Here is a 12,998-nt window from a genome sequence, read left to right on the forward strand (position 1 = left end):
ATATTCTTCTCCTGCCTTCTCTTCCTAGGAAGCTGGTACTCATTCTCTAAACCCAGCTCATGGATGAAACTTGTTTCTTCCTTAGTGCAATAACTGGTACAATATTTAAACGGTTGGGCTGTGATTTATCTTGTATATGTCTCTATCCTTCAGAAATGTGTTAATTTTTAATAATAATCACAAAAGCCCTGTCACCACCCTTTCCTACACAAAGACATGAAGCTCAGAGAGGTTATGTGACTTTTTCAAGATCACCTAGTGAGGAAGTGATGGGGCCAATTCTTGGACACAAGGTGGTCAGCCTCCAAAACCTATTCTCTTTACTGTGGTGTGAAAATTCCTTTTTTTTTTTTTTTTTTTTTTTTTTACAACAAAGAACCCAGTTGTGAGGATGCACTTTACCCTTGGCTAACTCCTAATACCAATAACTACTAACTCCCATTGCTATAAGGCTTTGTGATTTACAAAGCCCTTTTCCATATACATCATCTCATTTGATCCATGTAACAAAGCTGCAAGGTGGGAGTTGCTCTATGTTTTAAACTTTATTGCTTTAAAGTTGAGGAAAAGGAGGCTCAAAGAAAGGACTTACCCAAAGTCATTCTGCTATTTTGAGACAGCAAATTTGCAGGAAATTAGACCCACATCTACTAACTCCAAATCCCTTTGCCATGTTGCAACAATTGATTAGGGTCTACAGTCAGTTTAACATGCAATGTTAATGCAATGGTGGCAGTATCTCCAAATAAACAAACTGTGCATAGTGCTTAAGATACTAAGACATTCTCTTTGGTTCCAAATGTTGCCAGACCTTTTCTGTTTTGTCCATGGTATGGTACAATGAACAGTGCTGCACGTTAAAGTCAAGTGAAAGGATCCCAGGCTTCAGAGCATGATCAAGAACGGTCCCATTTGTCTTCCATGTATTTATCATATTGTTACATGACTTGACTTGGTGCTATAGAGAGGAACTTGTCAACCCTTTAATTTTTCTCTCTCTATATATATTTATTTCTATATATGTACATTTCAAAATATACATGTACATTCCATGCTTGGCATCTTAGAGGTAACAAGTGCTTCTGACACATCTTGGAACTGACTGGGACACCCCGGTGTAGTGTGTTGCACTAACAGAACAGAAAGTTAACAATGGTAGGGCTCACAGTTGGGTAGGTCAGGCAGACATGAAGTATCGGCCAGCATTCATGACAGGATATCCCAGTGCAGATGATCCTCATGCTGGCAGTACTAAGAATGAGTGAGGGGTGTGTTCTGATTGGGAAAATCAAGCAAATTTTGAGAGAGAACTGAATCTTTGACTTGAACCTACAGGGAGAAATGATATTTTCGTAGGTGATAGGGGAAATGGAGAAAGAAGATGGGAATATCATGAACATCGTAAGATTTTCTCTTGGGCCTGGGGGAAGAATGTTAAGCAGCCCTGTTACAGTCAGAATAGACATTTTGGAAGAAGGAGGTAGGAAATAAGGTCTGAAAAGTAGGTAGTACTTGCACACCATGCTACTGTATATGGACAGTGAGAAACCATTAAAGATTTGGCATAAGGCATGACATGATCCAGCTCATATTTTGGAAGGTTACTCTGGCAGCTCCGATCCTCTGGTATCTTGATGATCATAACCTGAAAAAGAATGTTGTGGCTTTAAGTGGAGAAATAGAAGTGCTAGTTGATGAGCTGGGGAAAAAAAATCAAAGATCCCATTTTCCTACTTGTGTCAAGTCAAATAAATGTAGCCAGATAAATGTGGGAAAAAATCAAGATAGTAGCAAAATTGCCTGGAAGCAGAATGTTTTTCAAAGTCCCTAATGAGGTGTCAGTGAACCTAACGAGATGAAACTCCCTATCCTACACCTAGTTTTTCATGCTGTCCTTTTCATCCAGTCATAATTAAGTTGTGAAATTGGAATTATATCCTATCATTAAAGACAGAGCCCAACTTTGCCTGACTCCTGCTTCTCCAAAGAAGGTAACTGCAAAGTACCCTCTTCCATTGCTGCTTCTCTCACTTATGCTTTGATGTGGCCGCAGGCAAGGGCTACCTCATTTTAGATTTTGATTAAAAAGGGACACATGGTTCTTCTTCATTGATTTTGGTATTGAATTCTGTCATTCTTAGTTAGGAATTATTAGGCAGCTAAGGTTGGAAGGAAAATGCCATAGTCTTTTAGTGCCATTGCCTCATTAGAAGAAGGGAAGGGTGGGCAAGGGAAGGAAGCATCTTCCGTGGGCCAGACATCGTGCAGGGTTCTCTAGGTATGTTGGTATCCCTTTGGTTTCTTAAGGGTTTTGGCATAAGAGGTAAGCATTATTCCCATGTACAGATGTGGAAACTGAGGTTCACAGGGGTAATAAGCTTGATATAAGGTCCTCTAACTGAGAATAGAATCCAGGCCAGGCTTACTCCAAACTCATGCTTTCTCTTCGTTGTTGTAATGAAAGATGATGACTCTACATTTGTACAGAAACAGGGAGCACTGCGAGGGGGCTTAGATCTATCAACTACCCCTCACTGGGTGTCTTCCAGTGTCCCGTGCTTTTCCAGGGCACTTTGAGGTCATTATTTATTCCTCCCAAAACCCTTTGAAGGGATATTGCTTGCTACTCTTTAGGAGTGAGCAAATCGTGACTCAGAGAGTCTAAGTGATTTACCCCAACCACACAGGAAGTCCAGATTCCACCTCACTGCATTACCTTTCAAGTTGATATCTCTACAGGACAAAATGCCTGATCACAAAAGACAAGGCCAGTAAAGGACATTTCAGGCCCTGGGACCATCAATCAGGATGGAGAGAACTATTTGGAAGGCAGATCCACTTTTCCAAATTTTGGAATGTGGGGGTAGGGTGAGAAGGAAGGTGAGAGGGAGCAGAGCCTGGATCTGCACAGGGGAGCAGCTAGTTGTGTGTAGCATCAGTCTAGAGTCCCACAAGTACATCTACGATAATGAACTTACTAAATAAATAGGAGCATCATGTCCCTTTCCCTGCAGGACTATTTAAATAAACTTATTGAATAGATTCATAAAGCAATGATTGGAAACGTGGCTGCCCCAGGAAGACAGCTATTGTGGATGCTCTGTTGTCCTATTGTCAGGCCTCTCTGCGCCCGACCTGGGGCAGCTCTGGCTATTTCTCCGCTCCAGCTTGCCTGGAGAAGGCCTGCTTTCCTCTCCAACAGCAATGAGTGGGGACTCAGGTTTCCAGGTCAGGCCCTGTTTTCTCTGCTCTGTCCATCATAGCTAGCCTGGTATAAAAATGTAAATGCAGGTCCATGATTCCCTATTTGAAACCTTAGGGGCTAGATGTGTTTCAGAAATGTAGAATGATTCAGCTCTGAGAAAGACAACAGGATACATATATTACTTATTACATAACACCCCCTGCTGGGCTTGGGGCAGCACCCACAATTAAATAAATTAATATCTCTGCTGTAAAACATCCAATAAATAATGTAGGATGCGTAACACTATAAGTAGCATTCTGTCAGTTCATGTCAGTGTGTGCCACCAAATTACTTCAGGCCAGCTTACATTTTGTTGCCAAATTGAGTTAAGCATACACACACACATACACACACACACACACACAATTTGATTTCCAGAGCTCTTTGGATTTTATATTCAGATACGAGATTGCAGATAAATATTTGTTCAATGCTTACTACTATTACAATAGTAGTTCACACAGATTGAGTGCCTATTAAATGCCAGGTACTGTGCTGAGCAGTTTGCAAACATCTACTGCACAAGCTTTCTTATAAAAGCTTATAAGAAATTTAGTTTTTTGATGGTACTATCAAGAGTTTGATAGCTGTGTATGGCTAATGGCTAGTATTGGACTAGTCACATGTGCCTAGTGGTTAGCTTATTGGATGGAACATTTCCATGAGAGCAGAAAGTTCGAATGGACAGCACTGGTGTACAGGCTATATCATGTAGTGGTTATGGGCATGGGTTCTGGAGCTGTACTGCCCAGCATGGCTATTTCCTAGGTATGTGGTCTTTGTCCATTTTTCTTTACCTCTCGGTGCCTCAGTTTTCTCGTCGGTAAAAAGAGGATAAAAATAGTTCCTACTTCATTTGTGGTTATGAGGATTAAATGAGGTTATAAGGAGATATATATATACACACACACACACACACTTATATATGTATTGCTACAGGAGCTTTAGGCATGGAGATATATATATAGAGAGAGAGCGCCTATATATGTGTGTATGTGTATACATATATATGTATAGGCTATATATATGTTTCTGTATGACCTAGACTAGCACCTGGCATCATGTAGTTATCACCTGTAAGTATTATCTAGTATGACTATTATTAAAGATGAGGAAGTCAAAGCATAGAGAGATGATTTTAACTCCACCTCCCAAGTCTTTGCTCTCAAGCTGAATGCACTATAGCCTATTCTGACAAATGTCTGGGTCATCTCTACTCCTGTGTTGCTGAATGAGTGAGTGAGTGAATGAGGAAGTCTGAGAACATTGACCTAGAAGATAAGAACAAGGCCTGACCGGGTACAGCGGCTCACTCCTGTAATTCCAGCACTTTGGAAGGCTAAGGCAAGAGGATTGCTTGAGTCCAGGAGTTCAAGACCAGCCTGGGCAATGTAAGGAGACATTGTCTCTACAAAACGTTAAAAAAATAGTAAGTTAGCCCAGCATGGTGGCACATGTGTGTGATCCCAGCTACTCAGGAGGCTGAGGTAGGAGATCACTTGAGCCTGGGAAGTCGAGGCTATAGTGAGCCATGATTGGACCACTGCAGCCCTCCAGCCTGGGTGACAGAGTGAGATCTTGCCCCCCACAGAAAGAACAATGCCTGTGGCCAGGCGCGGTGGCTCATGCCTGTAGTCCCAGCACTTTGGGAGGCCGAGACAGGCGGATCAGGAGGTCAGGAGATCAAGATCATGCTGGCTAACATGGTGAAACCCCGTCTCTACTAAATATACAAAAAAAAAAAAAAAAAAAAGAAGAAGAAGAAGGAGAAGGAGAAGAAGAAGAAGAACGCCTGTACTCCCACCCAGTCCAGAAAAAAAATAACAAGGCCTGGTATCTGGTCTTTAGGGTCAGCCTCAGATGTTGAAGCACACAGTGAAGCATGGCTATCCTTTATTGATTCCGCAAAACGAGACTCAATTCATATCTTTTACTTGTTTCATTTTCCTGTTTCTAATCTTAATTTTTAAAAATCAGCCATAACAAGGCTATTATAAGGCATCAAACTTGCCTTCAGGACTATATATTTGAGATAATATGTCGGTGCTTCATTGATTCTGTGTGTCAGCGGCAGAAACAGAAAGAAAGTGGAGTGGAGCGGCTGGTTTGAAGCCACGCAATGAATACGTCCCTGACAGAAGTGCCAGGATTTGGACATAAGCAATACCTGGTGTGGAAAGAGGTGGTAGTGTTTGCTGCAGGAGCTTCAGGCATGGAGCCAGATGGAATTAGGTCATCCCTGAACTTGATATGGGCCACCATATCTTATCACTTAAGCTTTTTGAGCCTGTTTATCATTTGCAACATGGAATAATTATTCTCATTCTGCCTCTCACATATTGTCCTGAAGACCAAATGCAAAGCAGAGTAAGACACTTTGTTAATTATAAAGTACTGGGCATATATAAGTAACTTACTAGTACAGGCAGCACGTTTCTTTTGGTAGGAAGGGAAGCCTCTGAGCTTTGGGAGAGGCAAATTGAAATATCTGGTGTGTATTAATTACTGAGATTGCTTAGTAAATGATACTCATCATATTTGTGTGAGTGGAAAAAACAACACTGTAACATATGAGCTATTAATATTCACCAATAGATGAACAGACCATTTTTGAGGAGCAAATGAGTATGCCGGCATTGACTCTGCTCTTTTTAAGCTTTCTGAAAAGAAGGCTTAGAAGTCCACTCGCAAAGACAATACCTGTTAGGTTGTCCTTTATCTTCTTTATAAAGTCATTTAGGATTTTGTGCCAATGAGAACTATCCCTTGTGTAACTTGTATTTTTTAATCAAAAAATGAGTTATGTCATCATTATTTTCTTCTTTGCCCTGGCAGCTAGCAAGCTCATAGTATATTTTAGTGCTCGCTTGCAGCTGTTATGTTATTCTTTCTGTATGCTGTTTCAGAATTAACCGAATTATAGAATGAAAAACTAGGAAGAAAGAATAGAGATTGAAGTCTAGCTTCTTTATTTTACAGAGGAAGAAATGGAAAATCTAGAGAGTGCAAGAGGGATGCTCAGGGACAAAGAGCCCGTCAGTGGCAGAACCAGGACTAGAATTTCTATCTCCGACCCACAGCACACTCATCAGGTGACTTCTATTTAAAAGATACATGGTAAACATTGAAGAAGATCAAGGAAGTATATTGGAAGCACTTGATGAGGCCATGCACTATATGGATGGATTTGCTAGTGGAGCCCAGAATACCTAAGGCCCTTGGCTACTGTATCAGTTAGGAATGTGTGTAGCAACAAATCATAAACTCCCAATTTATAGTGGCTTAAACAAATAGTGCTTTTCTTTTCCTCACCTAAGAAGAAGTCCAGATATAGGTAGTTGTTAGCATTGGTTTAATTGTTCAAAGATGCTTCCAGGAACATAGGCTCTTTCTATCATTATACTTCTTATTCCCAAAGTGGCTGCCTCAGTGCCAGGCATTGTATTACTTTCTAGGAAGGAAGAAGGAGAAAAAGCTAAAGCTAAAGCTTTCTTAGAATTTTTTCAGCAAACTTCTACTTCCATTTAAAACTGTGTCACCTGGTTACAGTTAACTTCAAGGCAGGTTAACAAACTGAGTAATTTAACTTTCTAGCTTCTATCATTGGGGTGATTTTTTTTTTAACAAATGGTGGGGGGGCACAGACATAATCCAATCACAAGGGATGCCAACCATGAGCAACTGGCACATTTGTAACAGTACACACTGATTAAATATCAGCCTTGCCTACTGTAGGGGATGACCAGGGAGAAGAGGATTAAGAACAGGTGTTGGCAAAGTCTTCGCCGTGGCTGCTGCTGTAAAATGTTCTACATCAGGGTCAGCAAAGGGTCAATAGTATATATTTTACACTTTGTGGCTTTATAGTGTCCGTTGCAATTACTCTACTCTGCCATTGTTTTGTATAAGCAGCCATAGACACTACATAAAAAAAATGGGCATAATTGTAGTCCAATAAAACTTTACAGGAAGCCAGATTTGGCCTGTGGGCCATAGTTTGATGACCCCTGTTGTACATAATCTCCACATTAGGGATGTCCTGGCAATGAGACTGGAATGCCAGGGTTGGTTATCTCTAGCTGTCTCTCTTGGTGTTATCCAAAGGATAATTGCCAACATTTTTTTGTTCTGGATTAGATAATCCTTCCTGCGTATGGATGGGAATGGATAGGAAGCCATTTCTTTCTCTTTCAGGAGGCTCTACATATGGTTACCTACCATTAATGATGAGGTGGAAATTAATTTTTTTTCTTTTTTTTTTTTTTTTTGAGATGGAGTCTCGCTCTGTCACCCAGGCTGGAGTGCAGTGGCTTGATCTCAGCTCCCTGCAGCCTCTATCGCCTCCTAGGTTCAACTGATTCTTCTGCCTCAGCCTCCTGAGTAGCTGGGATTACAGGTGTGTGCCACCACACCCAGCTAATTTTTTTTTTTTTTTTTGTACTTGAGTAGTTACAGGGTTTCACTATGTTGGCCAGGCTTGTCTCGAACTCCTGACCTCAAGTGATCCGCCCACCAGGACTTCCCAAAGTGCTGGGATTATAGGTGTGAGCCACTGCGCCTGGCCAGAAATTAACTTTTAAGAGAGCAATCTTATGTCTCTCAATTTGGCGGGTGGGGGGGGTCACCTTCTTATATTATTCAAATACTTTCATCAAGAACAGTTATAATGCTTAGGTGATTAAATAAAATCATGACTGTGAAAGTGCTTTGTGAGCTCCAAAGCTGTACACAAAACTCCTACTGAAAACAACCTTCCTCTCTGCAGATGCTCCCTGTACTTCAAGGACCTTCTATACTTTCCAAACACTGCACAAATTTCCTGGCATCAAATCTGCCCCTATCTGAGTTCAGCTTATCTTTCCTGCAGCAGCACAGTCCGCTTAGGGAGTGTGTTAATTACCACAATAGGGTCATTGAAGTTAGCTCTTCATTTACAAACACCCTCTAGGGATTCCAGTACACAAACACATGCCCACACTCATACACACACTCTCATTACATAGAAGTTTTTTTTTTGTTTTTTTTTGTTTTTTTTTTTTGTTTTTTTTTGGTTTTTTTGCCATTTGTGCCTCAACTTTTGACAACAGATACTTTTATGATGGAAGAGTGGAAGATGCAGCTGAAAAGCTGGAACTTGGAGGAATCCGAAGTTTGCTAATGGCAAATGATGCAGGCCTGTGTCAGCCAGTGGAGGAATTTGGGAATCACACCATTCACCTGGGCATCATGAGCCACCAGGTTGCCCAAACCAGAATCCTTGGTGCCATCTTTAACATGTCCCTCTCCCACGCACCCTCCAACCAATCAACAGCTTGGTCCTATCTGGCCAGAATCCTGCCAATCATCTCATCTCCTTGCAAAACCCTCCTCATTCTCCCCTCAGTGTGGGCGTCATGTCTTCCAGGAAGCATTTCCTGACTTCTTATGCCTGTTTCTGGCACCCTCCTCTGTGCCACCATCCCTTTGCAGGCCTCACCCTACTGCTCTAAATTGCTTGTTTGTCTGTTTCTCCCACTGTGCTGCAGGATCTGTAAGGACAGAAAACCTGTGTGTCTTACTCATCTTGTATGCCCAACATGGTGACTGCCACTTAGCAAGAATTCAATCAACGTTCCTTCCATTCATCTTCTCACAGGAAGCATTGTGTCTCAGGGCTGTGGCTTTTCTTTATCTTTAAAATCTTCAGGGAAGAGTGTCCCCACAACCTTCCAGAGGCTTCCATTTTCTGTTTGGGGCATCGTATTTACATCACACCACCCACTTGTCATGATCAAGGCAGACTTTGGGAGCATGTAGGTGATGCTTCATAAATATGCCCTGCTGAAGGATTTTTAGAAAATGATTCATAATATTTTCATTCATAATTCACTTAGGAAACAATTATTGAGTGCCTACTGTGTACTGAGCACTGAATTAGGAACTCTGGATTCCATGGAGAATGACACAGAAATCAAACTGTCATCCATGTGCTTTATATGCCAGGCATTTTTTGCTAGGAACGTATTGAAAGTTTCATTTAATCTTTGATATGCATCTGTGAGGTGCCTTTCATTATCTCCATTGTACAGGAGAGAAAATAGTCTCAGAAAGGTTTGGGATTACACAGCTGGGAGTTGAAAGAGTATAAAACATAGTCTGTGCTTTCAAAGAACTAATAGTTTAATTGGGGAAACATCTATTCATGCAGTTATTAATTTAAAAAGATATTTATTGAATGCCTATTTTATACTTGGCACTGTTATAGATTCTTTGGATATGGCCCTGAACAAGGCAGACAATGTCGTTGCTCTTAAGGAACTTTCATTCTTCAGGACAGGAGGGAGGCAATAAATAAGTTAACACATATGTGAGAAAATACTTTCCAACTGGAATGAGTGAAAGGGTGAGTGGGGGTTGGAGGGGCTCCTCTAGTTGGAGTGGTCAGGGACAGGCTTCTTAAGGTGATAATGCCTGAGCGGAGACCTGCATGGTGACAGTGACATGAGGGCCTGAGGATGGAGAATGCTGGACAGAGCAAATAGTAGGTGCCAAGGCATTGCCACTGGGGGATAGGGAGAAAGGGTGCAAGTGACATAACAGAGTCGGAGGGATAGTGTGGGTCAAGGTTTGTGTAAGGCCTTGCAGGTCATTATAAGGCTTTTGGATTCAATCTAAGTGCAGTAGATCATTACTGTAGCATCTTAAGCCATCAAGGAACTGGTACAACTTTCTAAAAACTAAACTTCTGGCTACTTTGTGGAGAAAGGATTGTAGTAAGAGCAAGAAGGGGACCATGCAGGGCAGTTCGCAGCTGAGAGAGAGAGAGAATGATGTTGATAGTTGTGGTTTGGATTAGGGTGGCCACAGAGGAAGTGGAGACAAGTGGATAGATCTAGGATGGAACAAAAGGGATAAAAGTCAGATAAGAGCAGCAGGCACAGTGATGTGAGAAGAGGACTTACTGTGGTACAAAGAAAAAGAACAAAGAAAGACATTTCATCATTCTCCGATTCAACATTTCCCAAAATGTGTTCCAAGTAAGCACCATGTGCTGTGGAATGCTAAAAGTTGCTCTTGGAAAAAAGCTCAAATCTCTTTATTAAAAAATAATAATCTGGACAATACTGCATTCTGTATTGCAGAGGGATCATGAGCAAATAGCATATTCAAGTCTCTAGAAAACTCAGTAATGAAATCAATTTAGCTTTAATGTGGCTTTTCTCAAGTTTACTTGAGTCCCAAAATCCTTTTTCACAGAACATCTTGTGCTGCTTTAGCATTTCATGGAGAAGATTCAATGGGACAGAATGATCTAGAACAACATTCTTATTTGATTTGTGGCCAGATGTGCCCCAGAGAGGAGAAGTAACTTGCCCAAGATTACACAGCTATGTGGAAGCAGAGTCTGGAAGAAATTCTAGCTTCTCTTGACTTCAGACACACTGTTTCTCCTATGCTAGGGTGCCATCTGAATTTGCAGAGAAGACTTGGGCTATTGTATTGATATCGTCTTGACTACAAATAACATGCACCCCCACCCACTGCACAAAGAAAGCATTCTGCCACACACACCACCCTCCCAGAAGGGCCCTAACTCAGAAATAGTGATGCACAGTTCCCTGGCCAAGGTGTCAGGCTTATAAATTCTTACCCTAATGAACAAAAGAGAGTTGTAAAAATTGCACACTGTGAGAAATGCAACAGTCTGGTGGCCTGAGGAGTTGAGGTACTATTGAAATATGTTTGCAAACTTAACTTCCCAGCAACTTCCTAAATAATAATGGGCTATAATGAAGTGATAACTAACATCAGGTCTAGATTCAGCAAAATCAAACCAGAAAGATTTTATATTCTAAGTTAGCAGGGATGCAACTTGATTGTAGTAATTGATAAGCCTATGGGGGAACTGTCCATTGTTGCAAAGGATAGAGTGCCTCTCTCCTTTTTGGCTGCAGGACAAATAATGTGTTCTAGGATCTGATTTGAATCTAGGTTTTGCCACCACCTAGCTGGGCAATAATGTGTGAGTGTTTTAACTTCTCTTGCCTCAATTTCTTCTTGTGAGATAGAGGTAAAGATGTCCTTGCAGGGCTGACACAAAAATTAAATCAAATAATGTATGTCAGATACCTAGCCTGGTTGACTCAAGCTAGGTGCTCAGTAAATAAAAGCTGTTAGAATTATCCAGGTAGTTTCTCCTGAACATCATATAATTCTGATAGCATTTGCTACACATGACCTTGATGTTCAGCTTAGTGTTCACTTATTATTGGTGAAGACACTTTCAGTTGAAAATGACAGAATCCCACTTTGAACTAAGGGTAAAAAAAAAAGTATTGTGTTTTGCTTGCTTGTCTTTTGAAAATATTAGATTGCCTTATGCCATAGTGACAAGGGCCACTGTGTGTAGTTTGGCTTCAGGGACAATTAGAATCAAGGGCTCAAATAAAGCCACAATTCTCCCTGTCTCCTGACTCTGTGTCTTAATTCTCCATCGTCAGCTTCCTGAATGTGGAGAAGAATGGCTACCAAGAATCCTTAAAGACACAGCTGTAAGTTTTAAAATTCCAGAGAGAGTCCCTGATTGGCCCAGAATGGGCCATCCCTGGACCAGGACCAATCAACCATGACCAGAATGGGTAAACCTACAAGAACGTATGAGCGTCTATCCATATCACAACATAGGAGAGAAGGATTACTAGGGAGAAGACTTCAGACACGGAGTGGGGGCACTGGTGGACAGATCAAAAAACATGTATCTCCAAAACCTCCCCTTCTCTGCAGGAGATGTAGTAGGCAGCTGTTCTTTTCGCTTATTCAGCTTCCATTCCACCTTATTTTGTTTACTATACCCCCTTTGCCATTGGAGAAGTACCCCACTTCTTGCCATGTGCTTTGGCTGGGAGTGTAACTCATCCTTCCTTGCCGTCAGCCCATCTATAGCCTTACGCCCTTGGCCCAGGTAAGCATGATGCAAGCTGGGCAAATCAGACTCTAGCTTTTTTAGGCTACTAAAAATACAAAGAGTGTTTGGTTTTTGAGAAGAATGACGCCTGGGCTAGAGCAAAGTCATTCTGCTGACAGGCATATGGAGTTGATCCATGAGTTCTCCTCACCAAGATCCCTAGAGCCTCATGGCTCTTTCCTGCCGGAAGTCTGATTATTCAATTCTCTGATCCATCCTAGAGCTACCCTGAGTGATCTAGCAAATCCTGCTACTTGTTTAAGTCTGTTGGTGCTGGTTTCTGCTACTTGCACCCAAAGATTCTTAACAGATGCAGGCAGAGGCCCAACCCTATTCACGTTAGTTCTTCCATTGCCTCACGCTGAGCCCACCTGGTATACACATGCTCACAAAACGTGTGTTAGACCTGGTGACTGCCTATGTTCCTTTCATTTATTTCTCTCCAAATCTCCTGTCCCCTTTCTTCAAAGAGAATTCTAGATCAAACCCCATATGTAAAACTGTTAAAAGGTTGAATTACTTGGTGAGGAAAGCCCCAACACTAAAAGTTTAGGTTCCACCTTGTTTTTAAATAACATTTAAGGAAGCTTGGTGGTCTCTGGAACACAGTTTGAAAATCTTCAGACTTGAAGGTATTTCAGGTACCTCCCAATGCCTGGGTTGTCTTTGAATCTTGAGTGTGTCGTCTTCCTTCAACCAGACTGTTCTCTGCATCTCAAGACTATTCCATTTGAGGCCCCAAAAGACACCTTTCTCTAAAGTAGTATCTCTACTTAAGAGGCCTGTCAGTCTCACTCTCAGCTAAGT

At 41.5% G+C, this 12,998-nt stretch overlaps 1 protein-coding gene across 1 annotated transcript in view; it reads left to right on the plus strand.

Annotated features, from left to right (window-relative positions):
* The first annotated feature begins 1,187 nt into the window (after window positions 1–1,187).
* LOC140709307 (heterogeneous nuclear ribonucleoprotein A1-like) overlaps window positions 1,188–12,998 on the plus strand; it is a 70,717-nt gene continuing 58,906 nt past the window's right edge. Inside the window, 2 exon segments of the mRNA XM_073007913.1 lie at window positions 1,188–1,261; window positions 8,335–8,485. Coding sequence (XP_072864014.1) covers window positions 1,188–1,261; window positions 8,335–8,485 — 225 coding nt within the window.

The sequence above is a fragment of the Chlorocebus sabaeus genome, chromosome 20 (assembly GCF_047675955.1).
Source record: "Chlorocebus sabaeus isolate Y175 chromosome 20, mChlSab1.0.hap1, whole genome shotgun sequence".
Classification (NCBI taxonomy): domain Eukaryota; kingdom Metazoa; phylum Chordata; class Mammalia; order Primates; family Cercopithecidae; genus Chlorocebus; species Chlorocebus sabaeus.